We start from the raw sequence: 13,416 nt of genomic DNA on the forward strand, positions 1-13,416 counted from the left end.
CATGGTATGCTTGTATCCCAAAATAGAAACCTCAGTGTAACCTTAGCCTTAGTTTCCTTTTGTATTTGGAACAGTCAGTCCATAATGCTGATAGAACAGTAGCTGTGCTTATGGGCCAAATCATGCACCCTTTTGTCATAACAACTACTCTCATTGATGTCATTGGTACCGGCTCTAACAAGAGTAGGGAAGAAAAACACTTGCTTGTGTAGTATTAAGTTTAATAACTGAAAGCAACAAGCTAGATGTAAACTTCTTGTAATAGTGGTAGCTCTCCCTCGTAGAATATTAATTTGCAACCACTGCATTGCAGGATGGATTGATTTTAAATTAAGGAGATTTAAATCTCTGGTGTATATCACGATTTAAAAACAAAACCCTTGATTTAAATCAAGTTACCAAAAAGCTAAGACTGACTGTGCTTAGTGTGTACTTAAATTTGAAGCAAGCCCCATTGAACTCACTGTACTTCTGTTTTTTGAAAAAAACAAGCACAGAATGGGGTTCCCTTGCAAAAAGCTGAGTTCTGCTGAAGTGAAATGGGGCATAGACTTATGGCATCACCATTATCATCTGTGGCCATGATGCTTCAAAAAAAGGGACATATGTAATATAGAATAAGAAAATTATAGTAGTAACTGGCAAGTCTAGATTTTACTGACTGCCACTTTTTGTACTGTATACTTGAGTGATAGATTCTAAATCTGGTTAACTAATTAAACAGGCCGTAAGGATTAGCGAGGCTAAACTTGTTCTTCTGGTAACATCCAACACAGCAAACAGCTTGGGAATTTACTTGTCAAATCACACTTACACTAAAAGGCATAGAGAGAGCATTGAATACAGATGCATTGCAAAGTGTTTAAGTTACTAACCATTTCATTCTCACAATGAGGCCCTGCATTATCTTCTTGCATTTCTTACACTTGACATGTTTTCCATGTTTACCCAGGGAAGGAATTTCTTCAAAATATTCCCAGATAGGGTCTTCTACAGTCAGAAGCCATTATAGTTTTTCTGTGGCAAAAGTGTGGGGGGAACGTAGGAAGTTGTGCCTGGGCTGACTGATGTGTTCCTTTTTCCATTCCAGTCTGCTGTTCCTTTCTGTGCTGCTTATGTCCTTTTCTATTCGTTGTCTCTGTCTTGAAGGCAATTTCTTAACTAGCTCTGCTGTATTTGGCCAAGGTCTGTCCACCACCGCATAAGCACAGAACAAAAATAATCCTAGCTAGCTTGGATCTTCCTTTGCACATATTACCTTTTAGTCTGCTGAGAAACAGAAATTGAAAAGCCAAGAGCTTTCAAGAATCAGGAGTTAATAGGCAGAGTAGACTAGAGCCATTAATTCACTGTACGAGACTGTAAGAGTATATGTAGCATGTTAGTGGAGACATTTAATTACAACTTATTTTTAAATGAAAAAATTAATATTTTATTGATCATTTAAAAATAAAAAATCTGAATTTCAATTTTAAAAAATTCATTATTTTTATCCACCCTGCTGCATTGCGTATTAAGGTATAAATTTAAGTCTCTATTTGCCATCTTTCAGAAACAAAGATGGCAAAGAGGACTCTATAGCCGCATGGATGTTACCATGTTAGGCTGTGTCTACACTACAGATCTTCCGGAAGACTGTGTCTGCACACAAAAAAGCAGATCAAAACAGTAATCCGCTCTTTTGAAAGAGAGCCTCCACACAGCCCCTTCTCTTTCAAAATAACGGGCCAGGGATTGAAAAATCCAGCTCCATGAGGACTGTTCTGCTGAAAAAAGGGCCTGAGGAATGTCCACACACGTTTTTTCCTGAAAGACTCTTTCGGCAAAAGGCACTCTTCCTAATCTGGGAGCAGAAGATTGCTTTTGGAACAAGAGCCTCGTTCTTTCGATTCTTGGATCGAAAGAGTATGTTTTGTGCATGCGGGATCTTTTGGAAGAGCCCCTTCTTTCAAAAGAACTTGGTACTGTAGACGTGGCCTTAGTGAACTAACAAGAAGAGGAAGGGCTACTGCACCCGTTGTTCCCTTTTGGTGACCTTGAAGAAAGATTTTGGGAGAAAAATTAGCTCCTAAAACAAGTTTTACTATCCATGGCTGTCACTTGAGATCCCAGGAAAGAAGGAATATGGGTTCCAGAGAGACATGCCTAATGTTACTCTGTGTTCTGTCCGTGCCATCACAACAGGTGCCCTCTGTTGCCTTTCCTTGCTGCCCTGCTAATAATGTATGATCAGAACTGAACTGTTGGGAGAAGTGGTAAAGATTTATAATAATGCTGTGCCCCAAAGTCCAAGCCAGGATTGGGACCCCTTTGTGAATGCTGTTATATAAAGAGATTCCTTGCTGTGAAGGACTTGCAATATAAAATGAATCGGAGAACTTCTATAGATACTTGAGGCACTGTGACCTGTTCCATTCCTTCATCTAAGTTTAAAAACTCCTTAATACTTTTTTGATTCTTATAGCAGTAGATGCTTGAATATTTTAGGATTTCACAAAGATCACTTGGGGATTTTTTAAAAGATAAAATGCACTATATTAGCTGTTTGTGAGATTTTTATTTGTAATATTTTGGCAATTCTTGGCTTTCAAGAAGAGCCTTTAAGTGGGAATAATAATTCAGAAAATATCTGTTTAAAGTACTAAATCGAACAACTTTTCTTTAAACTTGTTTGTAGGCTCTTATTGCAGAGGCTGTAGGCAGCTATGAAACCATGGATCTCTTTAGACATACTACTGAACTCAGTATGCATGTAAGTATTTGAACAGTCCTCTTTTTAGGAGGGTCTGAATAACTAGCCTTTTTCATACTGAGCAATGGCATGTAATAAAGTTCACATTTAATAAGATAAGTCAAAAAGTTAGAGGCCTGCTTCAGAGTCCTATTACCTTTCATGGTTTTGTATTCTACTTGATGTAGGTTTTCATGCCACTTTCGTCATTGTAGTATCTGAGCACTTTCCAGTAGTGCATATTTAGCAATTGCACTACTATGTCATCTGTCACCCATTCCTTTTGTCGTCGTGTTTCCAGGGGAGAATTGTTTAATATGTACATTGTGTGTTTGTTATAGAAGACTAGATAAAATTGTGCCTTGCTTTAAAAGTAGGATGTGGTGATGTTTTCATTGGTGCTTAGAGCCTGTAGGAGTTGGTGTTTCAGTCTTGACCTAAGAATGCCTTGTGTCCTGCACAGACAACCTTTATCCATGCTAGAATTTCCAATTTGCCTGAAGAGTAGAGAAATGGACACAAGTGATGATTGTTTTTGTGCCTTTTATAATCTGCTGTGAATGGGTAAAACATATTTTACATGGCAGTAACCATAAATAATTAAGTAGCAAAAGAAAATGCTGACCTGATGTAACATCTATACACTTTGCATTGAATTTTAATATACTATAGAAAGTTTGTTTTTTTTGTATATTGTTGGTTGAGCGATTAATGACACCTACTTGTGTGGTGGTTTGGTTTTGTTTTGTTTTCTTTTTTGAGACCGAGGGAGCAAAAGGCTATGCTCATTGGGTATGCTCAACGTTACAAGATAAAACCAATAGAGAAACAGAGCTTTATCGGTACAACATTGTTCAAATGAATGCTATTCCAGCAGCACATGTGGTTTTGTGCAAGTATACAGGTAGGTAGCATCTTAAAAATAAAGACTACATTCAATATCTGTTAAAAGTTTAACTAAAAGCCTATTTAGCATGACAAAAAAGCAGTCGTAGCACTTCAAGACTAACAAAATAATTTATTAGGTGATGTGCTTTTGTGGGACAGGCCCACTTCTTCAGGTCATAGCCTTACCAGAACAGACTAAATATATAAAGCACAGAGGTCCAAAAATTGTTTTCAAGGTTGCCAAATCGAAAAATTATCAAAATTGGCAAATCAGAAGAGCAGAGGGATGAGGGGCGGAAGGATGTGAAGTGGGGAAGATGAGTTAGATAAAACATCAAAGTATGTAAAAGAGCCCTTATAATGGGTCAGGTAATTGCTGGCCCTGTGCAAACCACGTGTTCATATGTTAAATATGAATATGAATGTTAGTTCTGAGCATTCCCTCTGTAGACAAGTATCAGAGAGGTAGCCGTGTTAGTCTGTATCTTTGAGAACAACAAGAAGTCCTGTGGCACCTTATAGACTAACAGATATTTTGGAGCATAAGCTTTCATGGTCAAAAATGAAGTGGGTCTTTACCCACAAAAGCTTATGCTCCTAAATATGTTAGTCTATGAGGTGCCACAGGACTTCTTGTTGTTCTCTGTAGTCAGTTAAAATCCCTTTTCAGTAGAACACAAACTGTCAGGTCTTTAACAGAATAGCCCACTCCATTCAAGTGCTGGCTGACAGGTTTGTGTATATGGAGATTTTTGATGTCTGTTCTATGTCCATTCATTCTTTGCTGAAGAGTGTTTGCAGTCTGTCCTATATATATGGTGTGTGGGCATTCGGGGCTGTAGGTAATGACAAGTGGTGTTCTGTATTGGCTTTTTTGGGCTTATCTTGGAGTAGCTGGTTTCTGGGTATTTGTCTGGCCCAGATGATTTGGTTTTTTTTTACTTCTCCCAGTGGATAATTCAGGTTTATGAATGTTTGGTAGAGATCTTGCAGTTTTTGGTATCTGTCAGTAGGATCAGAGCAGATGCGATTGTATCTCAGGGCTTGATGGTAAATGATGGGTAATGTGGTGTGTGCAGAATGGAAGCTGGAAGCAAGTAGGTAAGTGTAGCGGTTGGTGGGTTTTTGGTAGAGAGTGGTATTGATCAGACTATCAGTGATTTGTACTGTAGTGTCCAGGAAGTATATCTCTCGTGTCGAGTGGTCAAGGCATAAGTTGATGGTGGGGTGCAGATTGTTGAAGTCTCTGTGGAATTCTTCTAGAGTCTCTTTACCATGGGTCCAAATGATAAAAATGTCATTGATATATTGTAAGTAAAGGAGAGGTAATAGGGGACAAGAGCTGAGGAATAGTCCCATGAAAGCTCATCACCAAGGAAATTATTTTGTTAGTCTTTAAAGTGCTACATAACTGTTTATTTGTTCTGATAGAATACAGACTAGCACGACTACCTCTCTGTCACTATTTAGCATGAGTATGTCTGAGCTGTTTCTTAATCACTTCTGCCAAAATTGAGCTAGTCCTGAATTATTGTGTGTGGGGAGGCTTTTCTGAGTCATGAAGCAGACAACTAAAATGTATCGTGTATTTATGTGTATGTCTTTGTTTTGATTAAATTTATGCCTAATGAAAATATCCCAAGAAGACCACCTTTCTTGAGTAAAGAGAGACAAAAAGAAATCTACCTGAAGGGAAGAGTAAGGAATGTAGGATCAGGGCCTTGACTGATTTGTTGTTGAAAGATGCTGCTAACAGAATCACTTTTACTACTGAACATGTGCTGTTGACAAGAATGTCCAATTTTGTAGCTTAATATTGATTTAAACTTTCCAGATAATATAGAAATTTGAGGCTGTAGTTATAGAATCTTAATATTTTCTAGTATCATGGGGTAGCCGTGTGAGTCCGGATCTGCAAAAGCAACGAGGGGTCCTGTGGCACCTTATAGACTCACAGAAATGTATGAACATAAGCTTTCGTGGGCAAAGACCCACTTCCTCAGATGCAGGACTGCATCTGGCAAAGTGGGTCTTTGCCCATGAAAGCTTATGCTCATGCATTTGTTAGTCTATAAGGTGCCACAGGCCTCTCATTGCTTTTGCAATATTTTCTAGTGAGAGTCATTTATAGAAGATCTTGAAAAAGATGAAACTCAATAACGCTAATGTCACAGCAAATAAAATCTCCTCTTGGACTAATTTAAAGATGGGGTGAATTTTGATAGATTTTTTTCCACGTATTGGGTGAAGGGTGTTAAAATGAATCTCCAAGGACTTCATTGAGCACATGATATCTAGAACTCAACCAGTTGCTTTGAAAAAATATACCCCACTGTGATATGTTTCACCACATGTCCCTGGTGCTTTTTCACTGCTCATTGAGTGTATGATCATATCCGGTCTTCCAGAAAGAATTCAAAATGATGCATCTGCTTTCATGATGCTGGGTTATTTGAATGAATATCTGCAACTGAAAAAGCAGGCAACGGATGCTTATCAAAGGTAATCTATACACTGAAGAGATTTTAAGTGATGAAATGTACACTCAGGGTGAAAAATGTTCCTTCCCTTAACACTATTTGCTGAGTTTCTTCAGCCTGTTTTAACCAATCACATTTAAAAAGGTGATATTGAATGCCTGATCTATTCCTAGCACTTGATGTTACTGGAATGATAAGGCTAGTTAGCATGTAAAACACGTAAGTTAAATACCTTTCTAAGCATTCATTCACTAGCATTAGCATGTAGTTAACCCACTCCTCAAAAAGGTGGAAATTTCCGCAGACTCTTGCAGTATATTGACGCTTTCAGTATGACTTCATAAACAAAATATCATTTATTGTATTTATGGCAAGGAAACTGTTAAAATAACATACACACACAGTTCTTTATAGAAAAGGGCATGGCATGGATGCATTAATGGTGACTGAACATAGCAAATGTTTTGTAATTTTAAGCCACCATTAAGGACAGAACAATACTTACAGTGTAGTAATCACTGACTCATCTTTTATCTTATTAAATATCGAGTAACCTTTTATTGACACACATTTACAGTGTAACAATCATTTGGGTGTACTACTGGGCACTATTTGTAAGTCACTCGGTCTTTATGCTCACTTTCAAGGGCGGTCTCATTGCTGAAGAAATCTGAAGATAAAGAGAAGTATAACATAGCAGTGCTAAATTATGGTAGATCACTCTGGTAAGCAGTGTTTTCTGTTTTTATTTTTTGTTAACTCCTGCAGTAACATAGGACTACTTTGAGTAATTCCACCTCAGAAAAAGGAATAGACGTATCTTTCATTTAGTGGGTACTTTGTGGCAGGTAATATGCTATATAATTTCAATTTGTATCACACAGCACAAAAATGGGAGCTTCAGGTTCAGACATGGACCTTTATTAAATGTTTTCACTGTTTTTCACTCTTAAACCTCTGAGCTTTACTCATAATTTAACAGGTTTAGCTTAGCATTGCTTGTCTCTACTTACGTAGCTTGAGGAAGGGAGCTCAGACTCTCTTCTTGGTTTTTCTACCTGTCCTCTTATTTGGAGTTTACTTCTCTTTTTTCTTTCAGGTAATCCAGTTTGTAGTGAGAGTAGTTAGCTGTTGTATGCCATCACTACTTTTTTTAAAGCAAGAAATGTTGTGGTGAGGTTAGGGTCCAACAGTTCCAGGAGGTTGCCCATGCTCAAGTCTGCAGTTATGTGAGAAATCCCCATAGACTGGCATCTTGTAGCTAGTGCTCCTGGGGTGAGAGTGGTCCTGGAGCAGAGCTGTGTTGTTTTGACCTTTGGGATCATGCTGACTGATTTGAACTAGTTCTCCTGAGCAGCACTATTGTACAAATTATTCTACTGAGTATGGTGTGTGCCTCAGCAGACAGAAGCATCAATACTTTCTTGCCTTCCGAGTCCAACGCAGGGTTATAGGATGGAGAGAATCTTGACACTGAAAGACACTTTCAGATGGACTACTTTGTGGTGGCTTCTGCCCTGTTAGGGGTTTTGAAGTAAATATTTCTTAGGCAAGAAATACCTGTCCCTGACCTCAACATGAGCGACAGAGCCAGTGCCCTCATCCTGGAGAAATCACGTCATCCTGTGATACTTAATTCTAAGAGGATCTTGGTAGATTAAAGAGATTCACTTAAGTATTGTGATGCTCAGTGTCCTCATTCCACATTATATGTATTTCATGTGAATTTGGTCATTTCTAGGAAGACTTCAAAATGATGCAACCTTTTTTGTGGGAATACAACATTCCCATGATTAGTAATGTAAAAAGTACTCTTGTATTTCTGCTATGATGGTCTTATTCAGATCAAGATTGCTGGATCCCTCTTCTTCTCACCCATAATAATCATTAGTCAGTATCTTTGTATCACACGATTATCTCATTCCCTAGATTGTATGTGAATTCGTGTGTTTATACAAATATCAGGTAACTTCAGCAAGCTGTAACTGTATAAATCTGTCTGAATGGAATATTTCTGAGCTACTAATGTGGACTTGAAACTTTCATGTAAGTGAAATGGGATTGCAGGCATAAATGTTAACAGTGAGTTTGTATCCACCTAGAGCAAAGAGTTTGCAGGTACTAATGGTTCTGTATTTTTTTAAACCAAAATTCAGCAACCTCCCCTCTCTTTCATGTACTGGGTTTCTAAAAGACCACATTAGTGAATGTTGGCTCATGGCTGTGCAATTCATGAACTGGGCCTGCTTAAAAATGCAGTTCAAAGTTGATTTGGGGCATCTCTCTCTTTTTTTTTTAGTGCTATAGGTCAATATGACGAGGCCATCCAGGCTTACGTGTCCACTCATCTCACGCAATTAGATGGCATCTTAGGAGTTGCACTAGCTTATTTCAAGAAAGGGCTTTTACAAGACAGCATTAAAGGTAAGTGTGTGTTTGTTTAAACAAAGATGGAGTTACCTTTGTACCTTCCTGATATTAAAGGAATATGACATTGTCTAGATGAACACTTAGCCCTTTTGATTTTGTACGCCTAACCAACCAAATTCTGTCCCAACTTATGCACACACTGGTGTCATGTGGGGTATAAAAAAGAGAGAGAATCTTTACTTTTGTGTAAAATTCATCACAATAATCTGACTGCTTCTCAAGTACTATGAACTATTGCAGTATACTGGAAAAATATCTTTAACATATCCATTGATATCCTCAGGACAGGTCACTGTGGAAGTAACAGTACTTGCTTACTCTTTCTATGTATAGTAGGAAAGGGTAGGAAAATTTAAGGTTGTGAATGAAGGTGAAGACTAAACTTTAAAAATTGGTTTCTGCTGATTAGGATGGGGAATCTTGAAACATCTGGAAAAAAAAAAGGTGTTCTCTTGTTCTGCTATCAGTTTTCAACAATTTTTAGCACACATGAAGATTTAGATTTCAAAATCAAACCCTGAAAAGTTAGAAATTGCCAGACTTAGTTGCATGTACTTGTACAACTGTAATTCTGTCCCTTTCCATCTAACCTGTACACTGAAAGTGCAGGGGTCCTGTGGGGAAAAATGTGTGACCTTGTAATTAAATACTCTCAAAGTGCATGTGCATATTTCTGTCTTGTCATTACAGAATGCTTTTATAGCTCTTGCATATTTTTTTTAAATTCCTTTTTGCTTTACTATCCCCAGCTTACGAGAGAGCCCTGTCTCTTGCTGAATCTGAACAAGACAAAGCCCATATCTTGACAGCCCTTGCAATAATGGAGTACAAACAGAATAAAGTGGATGCAGCAAAGACATTGCTTTTCAAATGGTATGTGGATGGTAGGCGTATGTGTGAGAGAGAAGTTGCCAGAATTTGCGAGTACTTTTAGAAGCTAGAACTTTGAAGTTTTTATTGGACTTGCTTTTTGAAGCTCCAAAGTAATGAGGTACTGACACTGAGGGCCACATTGTAGTTTGTTTGAAAGTGGTAGTAATAAATCTACCACTAATACTTAGCTTGCTCAACAAACGTGAAGGTTGTTGTATATGTCTAAAATGTGTTTAAATTTAAAAACTTATATATTGTTCAAAACTTAATTTCCTATATCTGTGGCATTCTTTCAAAATAAGTTCCTATCTTAATTTTCTTCAGACAATATAAAACACTTCCAGTCTTGGAAAAGCATTTTTGTGTGGTGTTCAGCTACAAGAAATGAGACTTTTGATTAATCAGAGTTTAACCTAAGTAATTAAAAATCCCACAAAGAATAAAGTTCTAAGCACCACACAGTGCCATGGCATTATTCTCTAGATTTCACTTAAAGATCAGCCATCCTGTGTCACCTCTGCGTTTTATAACTAGCGGGGTGTTTTTGTTTTTGGGTTGTTTTTTTTTTAAGTCTTTCAGCATTCAGAAGACTGAAAAAAGGTGCCTGGTCTGTTATTGGGCAGTTGGCAGCAGGAAATTAGCCTCTACCATTTCAGACTCTTAACAGCAAGTGTAAAGAAGATCAGTAAACAGGGATAGTAATGTTAGCCTAAGGATAATGTCAGAAACATAACCATCTCCATCCCACCAGCAAATCCTCAAATTACTGAGATAATTGAGGTCTGTGACCTCATGCTTTAAATTCTGAGTAATTGATGATTAACATGACGTAGGAAAATGTTATTTCTAGTTAGTCATGGCAGTGTTCTTTCTGTTGTTAGCAAACATTTCAACAATGACTACTTTCTATATAACATTAATCACTAGCCTTAAAGAAAACTAGTAAATGCTCTGGAAATGGGTAAATTTTAACATTACAAAGTGAAATCTGTTAAGATTTTAAATGTTATGGTTGGGTTTTATATCCTATACGGTGGACTGATGGCAACATTAAAAAAACCTCCAAAAAGAATTTCACATAATTAGACGCATTTGATGTCTGTACCTCGTATAACTCTCATCTTGAGTTAGAAGAAAAAGGTCTAAATGTTCTACCTATTTTTGAGCCTTCTTTTTTTAATAAGTAAATTTTTCATCCTTCTTTACAAAAAAAAAAATTGTTAAGATGGTGAAGGATAGTTTTTCTTCCATTGATTAGCAACACAATGTAGAAGTAGGATATTACATTTTTGACCTCCAGTGAAATCATCAGTACTAAAACAAAACCATACAACCAATATGTTTAGGAGCTTATTCACATTATATTGATAAATTACAACAGGCAGCGTCTCCTTTATATTTATTTCCAATTTTAGTATGTGACCACTAAGTGAATTATCGTTGCACCTTCTGACAGTTGTTTTCTTTTAATTTGATCAAATGATAGTACATTGGTAATTTTCCTTTATATCAGAACATCTTGAATGTTTGCAATCTCTTGTGGTACTCAGTTTTACTGCATCAGTTTTTCTCAACTCTCCCATTGTTTCTACATTACAGCCATTCAAAGCTTTCTATAATATCTACTTTTGTACTTATTTCAGCAGCAATGTAACTAAATGGTTTGAATAAGTATTTCGAATACTTTTCATAGAGATGAACATTTATTTTGTGTAAAAGAACTTACTCCATTGGGCTCTGATTCTGATTTCCAATATTCTTTCCAAATTGGTACTAAAGATTGACCAGCAGTGGCTAATGCACATAGATTTCATTTTAACTTCCTAATCTCCTTGCACATATTTTCTCAGAAAATCTTCATAGAAAGTGTAGTATGTACAGTTATATACATGTGCAGCAACAGAACTAATCCACTGATTGGACTGCAAATTCTTTACCTTCTTGATTCCTGTTGCTACAGCACAGAATTGCGGTAGTCATATTGGTGTAATGCAGACTACTCAAAATGAGATACTGTCAAAAATATAAATATTCCTTTTTCCCCTTCTCTTTTTTATAAACTGTGGAATGCACATAGCCTGTACTCTGAAGGTTACCTCTGTGCAGATTTTATTGCTCAACACAATTAATGTTAATTTAGGTGTCCTAGGAAAACCATACAGAAATGCTACAGCTACCTGAAACACAGGAAAGAATTCTTTTCCAGGCAGAAATTTGATCCAGTTTATTCTAGGGAACCAAAAATAAAAATCTCATAACAAAATTATTTACCTCTACTGTCAAATCCTGCCATAGTCTCAAAAAAGTGGGAAGGGAGCAAAGTTCCACTCTCCACCCCGTCATATTGTTCGGTATGACTAGGTAAGTACATAGGGTGGTGGAAATATGTCTCCGTTTTTTATGAATACGCCTTTTAAACAAAGATAACTAAACGTGCCTGATTCTTGCTAAGCAATTGTGATAAGCTTTAAAAGCTGAAACCCACATAAATCATTGTACTTATCGTAACCAAAGGACTTCAGAATGTTAATTTGGGACTGAGTGCGAGAGTCCCATCATCAGAGACTATTGATTCACTGCAGCACATAACTACAGCTGGATTCGGAATTCAACCATGTGAGCCGAAGAGAATTTCTGGTTGCTCTGAAGAGGTACTTAGAACTCAGAGTGAATCTTGTAATTAAGTTGCTCTTTGTTGTTAAATGCTGTGACAAATGGAAGCAGATAACAAATCCCACAAATTATATTTGCGGCCAGTATAATATTATATAATAACCTGTTTTCCATTGTATTTACAGCTCTATATTAAAGGAACCTACTATAGAAAGTCTGCAGGCTCTTTGCACTCTAGGTCTGACAAAACAGGATGCTACACTTGCCACAGCGGCACTTAAAGAATTCCTGAAGCACACACAAAAAAAGGCTAATGTTTACGATAGGTGCCTTGTTACATCTGCTGTGTATGCACTGCAAGGCAGAAATGTGGGAGTGCAGAGGCAAGCTTCCAGAGCTGTCCACAGGTGTGTAGTCTGCATTTTTGTATACTAATGGCAATTAAACTTTACCCTCCAGTGCAAAATTATCCTTTTTTAAACTTGGTTTAATTGTGGAGACAAGGCTTACGAAGCAACTCTCTATGCTTTTACAGCATCTTGACAGACAAACTCTGGTCTCTTAAGAGTGACAAGTGTTATTCATTTCAATCAAGTCAAATGGCAGTAGCTGTCTTTATTTTTGCATTTTTGAAATGTTGTCATGGTGCCTTTTTTTATTGGATCAAATTGTTTTACTATATGTACCACAGGGTAATATGCTCCTATTTTATAAATGTAGTTAGAGCTAATGTGTGGAGTATAAACTTCTCATTGTCCAGTCTCCGGATCATTTAATAAAATCTTACAGATCAAGCTGGATAAGCTGGCTTCAGTGCAGTGGATTTTTCTCTGCATTGATCCCTCAGGTTTTATCTAAAGTAATCTTAAATGGTTTCTTAGGTAGATGGCTCCATTAGCTAATGTCTTTTTGATTAAGTTAAATGTGGTTAAGATTCAAGCTTTTGTTCCTCGCAATGCCATTAACCACCACCAACTTGTATTATCATTTCTCAAATGTTTAAGGCTATGTCTACATTAGGGATGGTAAGTCAATTGCAGATACGCAATTCTAGCTACAGCAATTGCATAGCTAGAATTAATGTATCTGCAATCAATTTACCTGGCCATCCTCACTGAAGAAAGTCAACAGGAGAGTTTCTCCTGTTGACCTCCCTTACTCCTCCCATCTCACAAGGAGTACAGGGGTCGACTGCAAATCCTCAGACCGCAAGCCTCACATTCCACAGTAGCAGATGCGTGAAATCAAATCCCAGAAGATGGACTCTGAGCGGGTCAGTCTTCCAGGGTAGTATAGACATAGCCTAACATAGCCATCCTATTAGTCTTGAAGAACCCATGAAGAACTTTCTGATCTTTAATAACATGTCTGTTCTTTTCATTCTTCCTAATGGATCTTTGT

General features: G+C 37.3%; 1 protein-coding gene across 2 annotated transcripts in view; it reads left to right on the plus strand.

The window, feature by feature from the left end:
• The window catches only part of SKIC3 (SKI3 subunit of superkiller complex), a 72,182-nt gene that overhangs the window by 39,805 nt on the left and 18,961 nt on the right, over positions 1 to 13,416 (plus strand). For both annotated transcript variants that reach the window (XM_074995315.1, XM_074995316.1), the window contains exons 25-31: positions 2,678 to 2,752; positions 3,494 to 3,635; positions 6,028 to 6,121; positions 6,747 to 6,824; positions 8,399 to 8,523; positions 9,279 to 9,402; positions 12,201 to 12,422. In XM_074995315.1, the coding sequence (XP_074851416.1) occupies positions 2,678 to 2,752; positions 3,494 to 3,635; positions 6,028 to 6,121; positions 6,747 to 6,824; positions 8,399 to 8,523; positions 9,279 to 9,402; positions 12,201 to 12,422 (860 nt within the window). The remainder of the gene's footprint in view (positions 1 to 2,677; positions 2,753 to 3,493; positions 3,636 to 6,027; positions 6,122 to 6,746; positions 6,825 to 8,398; positions 8,524 to 9,278; positions 9,403 to 12,200; positions 12,423 to 13,416) is intronic.

The sequence above is a fragment of the Carettochelys insculpta genome, chromosome 5 (genome assembly GCF_033958435.1).
Source record: "Carettochelys insculpta isolate YL-2023 chromosome 5, ASM3395843v1, whole genome shotgun sequence".
NCBI classification, from domain to species: domain Eukaryota; kingdom Metazoa; phylum Chordata; order Testudines; family Carettochelyidae; genus Carettochelys; species Carettochelys insculpta.